The following is a 14,317-nucleotide window of genomic DNA, read 5'->3' on the forward strand; positions in this document are numbered from 1 at the left end:
AGGTTCAAGGAAAAATCTGAAATGATGTAAATTTTCCGTTAAAAGCGAATAATAGTAAATTGTGGATTCAGAGTCCATTGTATTCGTCTAAAATAAGAGGTTTTGTTTTTTTAAATGTCAGCACAGTGTGCCAAAAATTTTTCTTTGCAATTACGTAAACCTAAGATGAAAAATATGCAGATGTTACTTAAAAAAAAAAAAAAAAAAAAAAAGGATCTCTTTCAAAAGTCCTTCCAGGCTGGGGTTCCAGCCCGGTCCTGGGGCGCTTCCGCCGCGCCCAGCGTTCCCAAAGCCCAGGCGCTTCGCAGGACGCTCTTCCGGGCCGCCGCGTCTGCCCCCGGCCTACCTCTCGGAGGGGGCGGACGGAGCCCACCGACTCGACGCTCAGCTCCGCCTCCTCCCGGGGGCGGCCCTGCGCCTCACTCTGTAAAGTGTTCCGTGTTCAGGTAGAGTTGTTAGGTGTTTATTCTACCTAGCCCCTCATTTGCCTTACTGTCATCCCCACCCTGGAATATGAAGTCCACAAAACCTGGAAGCGTCTCCTCCGGTCTCCCGGCTGCGGCCCCAAACGGGCTACAAAGCAGTACAGAAACTAGCTTCGCCCCGCGCCCACACCCTCCGAACGCACCACGGGTCACGTGCCCGAACGGAGAAATATCATCGAGTCCGTCCTCCAGCCTCCCAGAGAGGACTCGGAAGTGCCCTAGAGCCAGCGCGGGCCCTTCCGGCCGGGCCGTCCGTGCTTTTGTCCCGCCGGCGGCCGGGCTCCCGCGGAGCCGCTACACAGCTAGTACGTGAGTTCGCGGCTGCCCGCGCTTCCGCCCCGGGCCCTCGCCTGCCACGCCCTTCCCTTAGTGGCCAAGTCTTGGCTGCCCCTTGGGTCTTGGGCGGGATATGGAGGGAAGCGTTCCCCCTTCCTATACACACCTCAGGAGGCAGGTTCCGGGGGGAGTGGAGCGGAGGGAAGACCTCAGGCCAGCCGAGGGGTGTGGGGCGTGCCCCTGGAACAGGCTGTTCTCTCTCTGGGCCCCAACTCCGGCCGTCCGAGCGGCCAGAGCCGGGTTGGGGTTGCCCAGCGTCCGGAGAAAGACTGGGGCCTGGCTCTTGTCTTTCTGTACTATACGCTGCTTTCTCGGGCCGGAGGGGAGTCCTGGACATGAGCCCGTTAAAATAATTCCCCTGGTGTGACTCCCCCTTACAGTTAAGTTTGGCCCTAGGACGTAAGAGTGATTACGAGCGTTAGAGGGACCCCTAGGGGTGATCTGCTTCAGTACCCCTCCCCCCTCCCCCCCCCCCCCCCATTGGTTGGGAAGTTGAGAGGTTGCAGCCACAGGTGCGGACCCAGTCCCGGGGAGGAGCTTCCAGACCCTTGCTCTGGGGAAGCTCACCCGTGTACCGACTGGGGTACGACCAGAGGAGGTGGCCTGCCGTGGACTCTGAAAGTTGAGGAGTTGACTAGGTAGGGGGAATATGGAAGAGGCTTCTAGACTCAGGGACAACCGGGATGTGAAAGATGAACGGGAAGTGCCAGGGCTGGGTGTGCTGCTCTAAAAACGTTTAGACTAGGTGGCCACTAGGTTGTTTTCTATTTGAAAGCCCGAGGGTTTTGTTTTGTTAATAATTTTCTAAATATGTTTACTAATATATTTAATACTCCTATGGTTTAGATGTTTAATATAAGCAGTTATCAGTGACAAGGTTTGCTCCCGCTCAGTCATCTTCTCATGCCCAAACCCCTAGACAGTTACATTTGTTAGAGTGTAACCATCCAGTTTGTTTATGCAAATACTGGGCAAATGTGAATGTAGTTAGTTCCCCTTTTTTCACAGAGGTGATAGGGTATGCTCCAAAGTTCTGTCCCCTTGCTTTTTTCCTTCTACTGTATTTTAGGCATCATCATAATACAAAGAGCTTTGAAAACAACAACAAAACAGCACTGTGGTAACAGATTGACTATTGTTTGAGTGTTTTTAATATTCCATAATTTTTTAGATCTGTTTGGAGCCATTTGGGTTGTTTTCAATTTTTTGTTACTTCATCAATGATGCACTCAATGAGGTTCTACTAGGACATACTTTAGCAAGGGTTTTTAAAGAAGAGATCAGTCAAAATAATTTTTGTTTAACATTAACTCAGCCAGTTACTGGTAAATTGTTAAACATGCCAAATCATTATTATAACAGTTCGTGTAGAGTGCTTAAAGAACAAATAAGACCAAGTAGGTTTTCTCTCCTGATCTTGTGTTTATGATGGTTATTAGCTTTATGCTAGCCTAATAATCTAATTCTGTTAATGACTCCCTTCCAGCCAGTCTCTGCCCATTTAGCTTCAGAAAATCTCTCAGTCTCCCTTTCAGAATCTCCTCTGCTTACCTTTTTCCTCAGGATGACTAGAAATCTCTTCACCACTACCAGGTATGAGAATGTTCTATTTCATTTTTTACTTTAAGGAAAAATCACCTTTCATCATTATTTCTACTTTTAAGCAATAGAACCAACTCATGTTAACTGTTTACAATGCTAATATTCATAAACTAAATGCAGTAATAACTAAAGCACACATATTCTCTCTATTCATCTGTATTCCTTGATTCCATCTTTCATCTGTCTCATTCTCCAATTTCCTAGGTATTCTTTCTTCTGAATTGGTAAGAATTTTGTGCTCACATGTCTTGTTTTTTTGGTCATTTCCAAGCCAAATATATAAAAAGAACTTAAGGTACAGAATCCTGATGTGACACTTGATGGCAAATAAACTTGTGGAATGTTTGGAAATCTAGAGTAGCTGCTGATGCATGGCTCATTACAGCCTGTTAATAGGCAGGACTTTTTGGCCAGAGTAAGCCACGATTCTTTTGTGAGTTGTCCAGTCTCTTTAAGAAGGGGCATCTGACTCTTTTGTGCAGGGACAGCAAGAATTAAGGGCAGGTTCTTATTATGTGCAGAGGCTTTTTTGGGCATTGATAGAGCATGAATGACAAGTACCAAGGAGTTCAGAGGTGGTAGGATGTGTAATTTGGAAGGAGCAGATGGCATTCTAAAGCTAGCACTTTTGACTGATGTTACTAGACTGTTGGGTCATGCTTCCTGCTGACAACTAGAGAGGAGTTAGAGAAGAATTTAAATTCCATTTAGTTAACGTACAGTGTAATATTAGTTTCAGGTATACAATTTAGTGATTCAGCACTTGCATACATCACCCTGTGCTCATCATGACAGGTGCACTCTTTAAGCCCCGTCATCCCTCCATTGCCCCCATCCCTCATCCCTCTCCCTTCTGGTAACCGCCAGTTTGTTTTCTTTAATTAAGAGTCTGTTTCTTGAACTTTTCTTTTCTTTCATCTCCCCCCCCCCTTTCTCTCTCTCTTGCTCCTTTGCCCATTTATTTTGTTTCTTAAATTCCACATAGGAATGAAATCATGTGATATTTATCTTTCTCTGACTGACTTATTTCACTTAGCGTAATACTCTCTAGCTCCATCCATGTCATTGCAAATGGCAAGATTTCATTCTTTTTTATGGCTGAGTAGTATTCCGTTTTATATGTATACCACATTTTCTTCATCCATTCATCAGTGGACAGACACTTGGGCTGTTTCCATAATTTGGCTATTGTAGATAATGCTGCTGTAAACATGGGGGTGTATGTATCCTTTTGAGTTAGTATTTTTGTATTCTTTGGGTAAATACCTAGTACTGCAATTGCTGGATCATAGGGCAGTTCTATTTGTAACTTTTTGAGGAGCCTCAATACTATTTTCCATAGTGGCTGCACTAGTTTGCATTCCCACCAACAGTACAAAAGTGATCCCCTTACTCTGCATCGTCCCCAACACCATTGTTTCCTGAGTTGTTAATCTTAGCCATTCTGGATGATGAGTGATGTTGAGCATCCTTTCATGTGTCTGTTGGCCATCTGTGTGTCTTTGGGAAAATGTCTATGCCTGTCTTCTGCACATTTTTTAATTTGATTATTCATGTTTTGCATGTTAAGTTTCTGCATATGTTTTGGATACTAACTCTTTATCCATACATAGGTAATTTGCAAATACTTTCTTCCATTCTGTAGGTTGCCATTTAGTTTTGTTGATTGTTTCCTTTGCTGTGCAGAAGCTTTTTATCTTGATGAATTCCCAATAGTTTATTTTTGCTTTTGTTTTTCTTGCCTCAGGAGACATATCTGAAAATAAGTTGCTATGGCCAATGTCAAAGAAGTTAGTACTTGTGTTCTTCCTTAGGATTTTTATGGTTTCCTGTCTCACATTTAGGCCTTTCAAATCCATTTTGAATTTATTTTTGTGTATGGTATAAGAAAGTGGTCTACTTTCATTTTTTTGCACGTTGCTGTCCAGTTTTCTAACACCATTTTTCGAAAAGATTGTCTTTTCCCCCTTTGGATATTCTTTCCTGCTTTAGCAAAGATTAATTGACCGTATAATTGTGCGTTCATTTCTGGGTTTTGTATTCTGTTCTGCTGATCTGTGTGTCTGTTTTTGTGCCAGCACCATAACTGTTCTGTTCCCTGGAGCTTTTTAATATTCCTTGAAGTCCAGAATTGTGCTGCCTCCAGCTTTGCTTTTCTTTTTCAAAGTTATTTTGGCTATTCAAGGTCTTTTGTAGTTCCATACAAATTTTGGGTTTGTTTGTTCTAGCTCTGTGTAAAATGCTATATTTTGATAGGGCACATGAGTCTTCTTGATTGGCTTTAGTAACCTCCTCCCAGACTTCAGGACTCGGTTCTCTCTAATTCATTTGCCCACTGAAACTAGTATGAGTGATCTTTTTTCTTTTAATTTTTTATTATGAAAAAATTTAAACATACAGGAAAGTAAAATAGTACAATAAATTTCATACACCCATAGATCAGCTTCAATAATTATTTTAATTCTGCTACATTTGTTTCATCTTTCCCTTTGTATTTTTCCTTTATTAAAGTTTTTTAAAGGAAACTTCAGACATAATGCCATTACATTCTAACATACTTTCAGTCTACAAACAAAAATGACACTTCTAACAGCCACAGTGCCATTATCATACCATCCTAAATTCTGATTCCTTGATATTATCTAACAAAGGTTGGCAAACTGCTCAGTGCTGCATTCTTGTAGGCGATGTGTCCTCAGGATGTCACTTCGGGAAGCACATAATGTCAATCTGCCTCCATTGGTGATATTAATTTACCACAGTTGGCCAAGACATTGTCTAATTTCTCTACTGTATAATTACTATTTTTCCCTTTCAGTCTGGGGTGAATATTTTAAGATTGTGCATATGTACTGCACCTTCTCAAAATTTCCCGTAGATTTAGAATCCAGTGATAATTCTGCCCTGATCCAGTCTTTGCTCTGATAGTTGCAGAATACTAATTTATTTTCAACTCTACTGTTTTCTCCACATATACTAACTGGCCCTGGCATTCTCCTGTAAGTAAGCAGCTTCTCTTTCTCCCGTTTATGTATGGACTCACGAAATCCCATTTTCAATGGTATGTAATTCATTACTGTACATAATTATTATGGAGCCTAAAATGCGTGGCCAGGCTGGCTTGTAGTCTTATGACATGTCCTGTCATTTTTAAGCATCTCCTTACTTGTTGGCATAACAAGATGCCCCAGCTCACCTTGTGTGTATCCTGCCCTAGCCTAGAATCTGCCATTTCTCTGAGGAGCTATAGTTCCTTTTAGTAGGTAATGGTCGTAAAGACTAAGAACAGGGTGCTGGATGTGCTTATTACCACTAAGATATTTTTTACTTCTTGGCTTTTCAGCAGAGAGCTAGGGAATATGTGAATTCCTGTGAATACACAGACATGTGCACACACACATATATATGTTTAGAAATCATGAATTCACACTGATCTCTGATTCATCCCTACAGGTTCTTTCTTGTCTTCCCCTATTCCATATTTTTAGGTCTCCTCTTCCTCCAGGAGAGCCTTGGCTTGCAACTAAATCAACATATTTACTCAATCCCCCACCACGTCTAAAATTGTTTCAAAATTACTTTGCCAACAGGGCACCTTGGATGGCTCAGTCAGTTAAGCTTCTGACTTCAGTGCAGATCATGTTTGTGAGTTCGAGCCCTGCATTGGGCTCTCTGCTGTCAGCACAGAGCGTGCTTTGGATCCTCTGTCCCCCTTTCTCTCTGCCCCTCCCCTGCTTGTGCTCTCTCTCAAAAATAAACATTAAAAAATTATAATAATAATTTTAAAAAATTACTTTGCCCAATCTTTGCAGAAAACAAACCTGCTTAAAAAGTGTTCAGTTGTTGACAATAAATTTCATATATTTAAAAAAAAAAAAAAAGTGTTGTTTTCAGTGCTTCCCCACCACCCCCTCCTTCCCAAGACTGAAAAGTATATAGTCACATATTATGTAATAATTGTGTGCCTAAGTTACATGGGTTAGTTGTTTGTTTCTTTTTGTTCCCTTCCTCAGGTTACAGTTTGTTTTTGTTCCCTTCCTGTGGTTACAGTATTCATGTCAAACACAAATGAGTTCATTTGTTTCCATTTGCTTTCTGGTTTAGCTGCTTTTCCTTTTTGTAATTCTCACTGATTTAATTTTAGTCATGATAATATGCAGCATATTATCATGCTTCCATAAGTAAAAACTGCAAAAAGCTGTTCTTAGAGTATCTGTCTTCCCTATAATTTTGCACTGTCCTCCCCACTCCTCCATTTACAGGTAATGGGGCTTTACTGATTTCTGGCTTCTCATTACTATGAAGATAAGCAGATATATGCTCATTTTCTTATTTTTCTTCCTTATATATAAAATGTAGCATGTATGCTTTTTTCCTCTTTACATCTTGAAAATTGCTCCCTCTCAATCAATTTATAGAGATGTTCCTAATTTTTTTTAGTACTCCATTGTGATTATGTGCCATAGTTTATTTAATAGATCTTCTATGCTTGGATGTTTAGGTAGTTTTCCAAATTCTGTAGTTACAAATAATGCTACCATGAATAGCTTTGTGCACATATGCTTTTTTGTATTGTTGGAAGTGGATCTTCAGTATAAATTCCTAAATGGGATTTCTGGATTGAAGTGTAAATGCACACAGTTGTGTTAGATATTGGCCAATGCCCCTCAACAGGGCTTATGCCTATTTGCATTCCCATTAACATATGAGAGTGCCTGTTTCCACAGCAGCCTCACCAACAGAGTGTATTGTCAAGCTTTTAATACAACAGATGAGAAATGGTATCTTAGTGTAGTTCTCATTTGCATTTCTCTTATGAGTGACATTGAAAACATGTTTGCAGGACATTTTAATATTTCTTTTTGTGAATTGTTCATTCTTGCAAATTTTTCTCTTGAACATTTTTCTGTAGGAATTTTAGTCTATATTTTTCAACTTTAAAAAATTTTTTGTATGAGAGATATTAGCCCCTCTATATGATGCACATGGTAAATATTTTCTTTCATTTTTGCCATTTCTCAATTTTGCTTATAGCATTTTTGACATGTAATTTGTATTTATACAAATTTATCAATCTTCTCTTATTGCATATGAGTCATAGTTTGAAAACTTTTTCTGTAATCAGATTATAGAAACATTCACTCATGTTTCCTTCTAGTATTTGTATGGCATCACATTTTTATAATTAGAGATCTGCTGTATTTGGAGTTTATTCTTGAGTATGGTGTAAAGAATGAATCTGATTTTATCTTTTTCCAATGGTTTTATAGTTGTTCCAACACTATTCTAAATACCATCTTTGCCTCAATAATTTGATCTGACATCTTTATCATATGCTTGATTTCTGTGTGTAATTAGGACTATTTTTGGGCTTTCTATTCTATTCCATTTGGCCATACACCAGTACCATGCTGCTTTATTTATAGAGGCTTTTTGGTATATTTTAATACCTAATATGGCTAGTCCCCCCCCCTTATAGCCCTTCCTTTTTTGTTTTTCTCTATCAAGTTTTGTGTGTTTATTTATTTTTTTAACTTTAAGTAGGCTCCATGCTCAATGTGGGGCTTGAACTCATGACCCCAAGACCAAGAATTGCATGCTCTACCAGCCAGATGCCCCTTTTATGTTTATTTTAGAGGATTTGGCTTTATGGCTATAGGAACTTGAACATCTTTCTTTCCTGAGGGCTGAAGATGAATAGAGGTGGATGGGCCAAGGCCAAAGGGAATGATGGAGCATGGTCCCTGATAAAAGATGTGCTGCAGCTGATGATTATGGGATTCCACTGCCTGCCCTCACATTTCAGCAACATGAACTACTCTGCCCAAAGTAGTAGAGACAAGTAGAGTACTTTCAAGAGGAACAAAGAAGCCCTGCTTGAGCCCTAAAATCTGTTCTAGGAAGGAATTTACCTTTCCTGAGTCCTGTGCTTTATACCCAGGTTCCAACTCGAATCAAATAACCCGACCTCAGTAAGTAGTAATAATTATGCATATAGCACTCACCAAGTAGTTGGCATTGTTCACAACACTTTATATATGTTATCTCACTTAATATTCATGTCAGCCCCATTGCCCTCATTTTACAGATGAGGAAACTGGCACAAAGAGGGTAAATCACTTTCTTGAGATCATGCGGTTAAGTATTTGAATCCAGGTAGTAGTATTTCCTTTGCTTGGTGGTTTGCATTTTAGCTTCTAATCTTTGATATGCTCTGACTGCTGTTAGTCTGTTCATAAAGTAAAAATGATGCATCTTTGCCTGGCAGGCTGGATGGAGCATGCTCTTCCATGTAGAATTCCTCCCTGACTACCCACTTTCCAGGGTCAGGTTTTCCTTGGAGGGAAAGTCCAGCAGGCCAAACCAACTCCACGAAGCTGTAGTTTGCTTTCTTTCTCATGTCTCTCATGACTGTCTTCATGTTTTCATTACCGTCTCCCGAGTACCTCCACCTAGGTGCTAATTTCTTCTCTTTTTTTTAGCTTTATCTGTTTAGTTCTGCTGATTATGTATTCTTACCTTTTGTCTTATTAATCTTTCTGTTTCCTCTTATTCAGAGATTTGTTCTACCCTCTGTTTTTTCATGACTAGGTGATGATTGTCTGTGGTCCTGTGCATCACTTCAACCCATTTCATTTGCCCTCCTGCTAAACTGTCATGCAAGAATAGAAAAGCTCTTTGTTCCATTGAAAATCCAAGGCTCTAACATTTTAACCTCAGCTCCACAGGGGTAGAAATCTTGGCATGTCCCTTTTTGTTCCCTGCAGTTAAAAATGGTACCTATCACACAGCATGCAGTCAGTAAATATTTGTCAAGTGAATGAGTGAATTTGGATGTAATTTTTCCAGTGTCTTCTAAACAAAGTGAACAGGTATCATTTTCGTTTTCTTGATTTAGTGTCACATTTGAAGACGAGGGGCACTGAGAATGAGGAATCACCTGAAAAGTATGAAAATGATGGAAATGCAGAATCTGTGTGGCCAAAAGTGGAAGGTTTTCACAAGGATCATATACAGGAATCTAAGGTTGGTGAAACTTGTGATTGGGATAGCAAGGTAGAAAGTCATTTGGAAAATCCGGAGGGAAAAAGGAGGATGGAAGACAAAAGTGGCACCAGGGAAAAGATTGGCAAAGCCAAGAACACAGCAAATATAAAGATGGAACAGGAAGATGAGGCATCTGAGAAAAGCTTGTATCCAAGCTCAAAACATATTACACACCAGACTGTCCCTATAGAACAGATAAGCAGTGAACAAGACAAATGTGTGGAGAACCTTAATGGAAACTCTCATCCTGGTCTACAGCAGAAAACCAGTGCTGCTAAGAAATCACATAGATGTGAGGAGTGTGGGAAATCGTTCAAATACAATTCGCGCCTTGTTCAACATAAAATTATGCATACTGGGGAAAAACGCTATGAGTGTGATGACTGTGGAGGGGCTTTCCGGAGTAGCTCAAGCCTTCGAGTCCACAAACGGATCCATACTGGGGAGAAACCGTACAAGTGTGAGGAATGTGGGAAAGCCTACATGTCATACTCCAGCCTTATAAACCATAAAAGCACCCACTCTGGGGAGAAGAACTGTAAATGTGATGAGTGTGGGAAATCCTTCAATTACAGTTCTGTGTTGGACCAGCATAAGAGGATCCACACAGGGGAGAAGCCCTACGAATGTGGTGAGTGTGGGAAGGCTTTCAGGAACAGCTCTGGTCTCAGAGTCCACAAAAGGATCCACACAGGGGAGAAGCCCTACGAATGTGACATCTGTGGGAAAACTTTCAGTAATAGCTCCGGCCTTAGGGTCCACAAAAGGATACACACAGGCGAGAAACCTTATGAATGCGATGAGTGTGGGAAGGCCTTCATTACTTGCAGAACACTTCTAAACCATAAAAGCATCCACTTTGGAGATAAACCTTATAAATGTGATGAGTGTGAGAAATCATTTAATTATAGCTCTCTCCTCATTCAGCATAAAGTCATCCACACTGGAGAGAAACCTTATGAATGTGATGAATGCGGGAAGGCCTTCAGGAACAGCTCAGGCCTTATAGTGCACAAAAGGATCCACACGGGAGAGAAACCTTACAAGTGTGAGGTCTGTGGCAAAGCGTTCAGCTATAGCTCAGGCCTCGCAGTTCATAAAAGCATTCACCCTGGGAAGAAAGCTCATGAATGTAAGGATTGTGGAAAATCCTTCAGCTATAACTCACTTCTCCTTCAGCATAAAACCATTCACACTGGAGAGAGACCTTATGTTTGTGACTTGTGTGGGAAAACATTTAGGAACAATTCAGGCCTCAAAGTCCATAGGAGGCTCCATACTGGGGAAAAACCATATAAGTGTGATGTTTGTGGGAAAGCCTATATCTCACGCTCTAGCCTTAAAAACCACAAAGGAATCCATCTTGGGGAGAAACCCTATAAATGTAGTTATTGTGAGAAGTCTTTCAATTACAGCTCTGCCCTTGAACAACATAAAAGGATTCATACAAGGGAAAAACCTTTTGGATGTGATGAGTGTGGAAAAGCCTTCAGAAATAATTCAGGCCTTAAAGTACATAAACGGATCCACACTGGGGAGAGACCTTACAAATGTGAAGAATGTGGGAAAGCCTACATCTCACTCTCAAGCCTTATAAATCATAAAAGTGTACACCCTGGGGAAAAGCCCTATAAGTGTGATGAGTGTGAAAAAGCTTTCATCACATACCGAACCCTTATAAACCACAAAAAAATCCATCTTGGGGAGAAGCCCTACAAATGTGATGTATGTGAGAAATCTTTTAATTACACTTCACTCCTTTCTCAACACAAAAGGGTCCACACTAGAGAGAAACCTTATGAATGTGACAGGTGTGAGAAGGTCTTCAGAAACAACTCAAGCCTTAAAGTGCATAAAAGAATCCACACGGGGGAGAAGCCCTATGAATGTGATGTGTGTGGAAAAGCCTACATCTCACACTCAAGCCTTATTAACCATAAAAGTACCCACCCTGGCAAGACTCCCTACACATGTGATGAATGTGGAAAAGCTTTTTTCTCAAGCAGAACTCTATTAAGCCATAAAAGAGTCCATCTTGGGGAGAAACCCTTCAAATGTGTTGACTGTGGGAAGTCTTTCAATTACAGTTCACTCCTTTCTCAACACAAGAGGATTCACACAGGGGAAAAACCTTATATATGCGATAGGTGTGGAAAGGCATTCAGGAACAGCTCAGGCCTGACAGTGCATAAAAGGATTCATACGGGCGAGAAACCCTATGAATGTGATGAGTGTGGGAAGGCATACATCTCACACTCAAGTCTTATTAACCATAAAAGTGTCCACCGTGGGCAGCAGCCCTATAATTGTGAGTGTGGGAAATCCTTCAATTACAGATCAGTTCTTGACCAACACAAAAGGATCCACACTGGAAAGAAGCCATACCGATGTAATGAGTGTGGGAAGGCTTTTAATATCAGATCAAATCTCACCAAGCATAAAAGAACCCATACTGGAGAGGAATCTTTAAATGTGATAAATGTGGGAAGTCACAGTGACACATCACAGAAGAGAACTCATGAGGGAGGGAATGCTCTGGAAGGGACCAAGATGAGCATATCTGTAGGAGGCAGAGCTTACCAAGTCTCAACTCAAATGGAAGAAAAACCTTATGAATGTATGAATATCATATGAATATGAGGTATTTGTTCATGGCTTATAATTTACATAGTATAAATGAAACTGAGTACTCTTCAGTATGATCTTCAGTCATAGCCAGCAAGGAAGCCTGCAATGTCAAGGTAGTTGAGCCTTTATGGAACACAAAATAGTTGATACTGGGGATAAAACCTATCAAAGTGACAGAGTATTTGAAAAACCTTCAAAGTAAGCAGACATTTCTGGACATAAAGCACATGGATAAGGAAAGGACTTCACTTAGAAGTCATATAGTCACTATCAGAAACTTCATATTTGGTTAAATTGTGTGAATAGAAATGGGGGGAATTCAGCTATAGCTTTGAATCCCAATTCTACATTGAACAGTGGAAAAAATACAAGAATGGCCTCCAACAGGCAAATTCAGGGAGAGATAGGCTTCAGGGAATATATATTTAAGAGGAGTGATCGTGAAGTATAAGCTTGATATAACTGAATAATTTGTGAGGGGTGATGACATTTTGAAACAAAATTGGGTTTTGTTGTAGGAAGAGTGGAAAATGTAGACATGAATCTAATAGGAAATAGAGTCATTAAAAATGCAAGCTGATTGGATTATACTGTTGTAATGTTGTGATACATCAGTTGAATGGACAAAACTTTTTAAAAATTTCAAATGAGCCCCCTCAATGAATGATGAAGTGTGAGGAGTGAAAACCTCACACATTGTGCTACAAATGAAAGGTTCTACCATAGAGAGAAATTCAGCACATTACATAACTAATGGAACAGGTCTTCATGAATTTGCACCTGCACAAAAATCATTGACTCAGGGATTCCTATGAGTAGGAATGCTGAGAAGGTCATTGTATTGCAAGAGCTAAAAAGCTGAGTAGCTGTTGATAATAGAGGGATCAGAGGAAATTCATGCTTAATAATCCTGTTAAATGTTTGATTGTTTTGGAATGTGTTATTGTAAAGATTTCATGCACTACATGTGTGTCTTGTCTGTTGTAAAATGTTATGAATACTATGTTCAGGGCTCACTCTTTCTTGGCCATGAAGAGCCAGATGGTTGTGGTGAGGTAAGATGGAACTCCAATAAAGAAATTCCTCAAAAGTAAACAGACTGTGACTGACTTCAGATGGAGCAGTATGGCAGAGAAAGCCATTTGTCATCTTTGTGGGGTAAGTTAGACCAGATCCAATGCAGGGAGGGCAGCAGGAGACTTATACCACAGGTCTAGTAGCTCAGTTTCACAAGAAATTAGGTGGTGTCTTCACCAGGAGAAGTGCAAAATAGATTGATCCTCATACTGGGGCTGGATCATAGCTCCTAAGAATGGGCAGGCTGTGGGACTGATCTGTCACCACACAGAAATAGTTCTCTTGGGAACAGATAGAAATTAACAAAATATTATTTATATTAGCCAGGTAACTCAAAGGGTAAAAGGAGAGTCTTTTGAAAGTTAAGTACGCTGTTGAAGAATACTCCAGGTGGGGTCTGTCTATAGAGGCTGAATTCTAGTCCTGTCTCTCTGGCCCCAGAATCCACTCTCTACAAAAGCACAATCTCTAGCTAGTTTCCTGGCTTTCTAGGATTTGTCTCTAGCCCTGCTCTACCTTCACATATTTTTCCATGCTTCACTCTAAGAGTACAGTACTTTCATTTTGTCTCCAGGCCTCCACCAGTAAGTTTTGATGGAAGGAGGGGGGATGGGTCTAGAAAAAGGAAGGAAAGACCATTTCCGCCACTCAACTCCACTTTGGAATGTCACAACCACACATGTTCTCAGTCCTTCTCTACATGGAACACTGGCAATTTATCCAGCAAATGCTCTTTGAATATCTGCCAGTTATAATCCCCTGTCCTGGGAACTAGGCAGCAGCAGTAAATAAAGGTAAGGGAGAAAGTCCACAAGCAAAAACCACACTAATGGATGCTGAACTGAACCGCATTGCTCAGAGGAAGGTGACCACCACCAACGGGCAAGAAGGAGGTGGTAGTGATATTTGGGTGGGACAACTGAATTGGGTTTATAAAGAGGGAGGAATGGGATGGGGTGCCTGGATGGCTCAGTTGGGTAAGCATTTGATTCTTGATTTTGGCTCAGGTCATGATCTCATGGTTCGTAAGTTTGAGCCTCACGTGGGGCTCTGCACTAATAGTGTGGAGCCTGCTTGGAATTCTCTGTCTCCCTCTTTCTCTGCCCCTCCCCCCCCAAAAAAATATTTACCAAAAAAAGAGA

The 14,317-nt window shown here is 40.8% G+C and overlaps 1 protein-coding gene across 5 annotated transcripts; it reads left to right on the forward strand.

Moving 5' to 3' along the window:
• Positions 1 to 309: 309 nt before the first annotated feature.
• On the forward strand, positions 310 to 13,193 carry ZFP62 (ZFP62 zinc finger protein). Of its 5 annotated transcripts, none has more exons than XM_058740241.1 (4): positions 772 to 790; positions 2,308 to 2,414; positions 8,109 to 8,395; positions 9,322 to 13,193. In XM_058740241.1, coding segments are annotated over exons 3-4 (2,784 nt in total). In that variant the 5' UTR covers positions 772 to 790; positions 2,308 to 2,414; positions 8,109 to 8,394; the 3' UTR covers positions 12,105 to 13,193. The 5 variants fall into 5 exon arrangements, with proteins under 5 accessions (XP_058596195.1, XP_058596224.1, XP_058596214.1 ...); XM_058740231.1 differs by lacking the exon at positions 772 to 790 and adding an exon at positions 807 to 1,459; XM_058740222.1 differs by lacking the exon at positions 772 to 790 and having other exon boundaries at positions 1,474 to 2,414; positions 8,117 to 8,395.
• Positions 13,194 to 14,317: the final 1,124 nt, after the last annotated feature.

Source organism: Neofelis nebulosa, chromosome 1, assembly GCF_028018385.1.
Source record: "Neofelis nebulosa isolate mNeoNeb1 chromosome 1, mNeoNeb1.pri, whole genome shotgun sequence".
NCBI classification, from domain to species: domain Eukaryota; kingdom Metazoa; phylum Chordata; class Mammalia; order Carnivora; family Felidae; genus Neofelis; species Neofelis nebulosa.

Excerpts from the sequence above, each read along its gene's own strand:
- ZFP62 (XM_058740212.1), top strand. The coding sequence starts at position 514 with ATGAAGTCCACAAAACCTGGAAGCGTCTCCTCCGGTCTCCCGGCTGCG. Across the intron at positions 791-9,321 it reads GCGGAGCCGCTACACAGCTA|TGTCACATTTGAAGACGAGG; the intron begins GTACGTGAGTTC and ends TTCTTGATTTAG.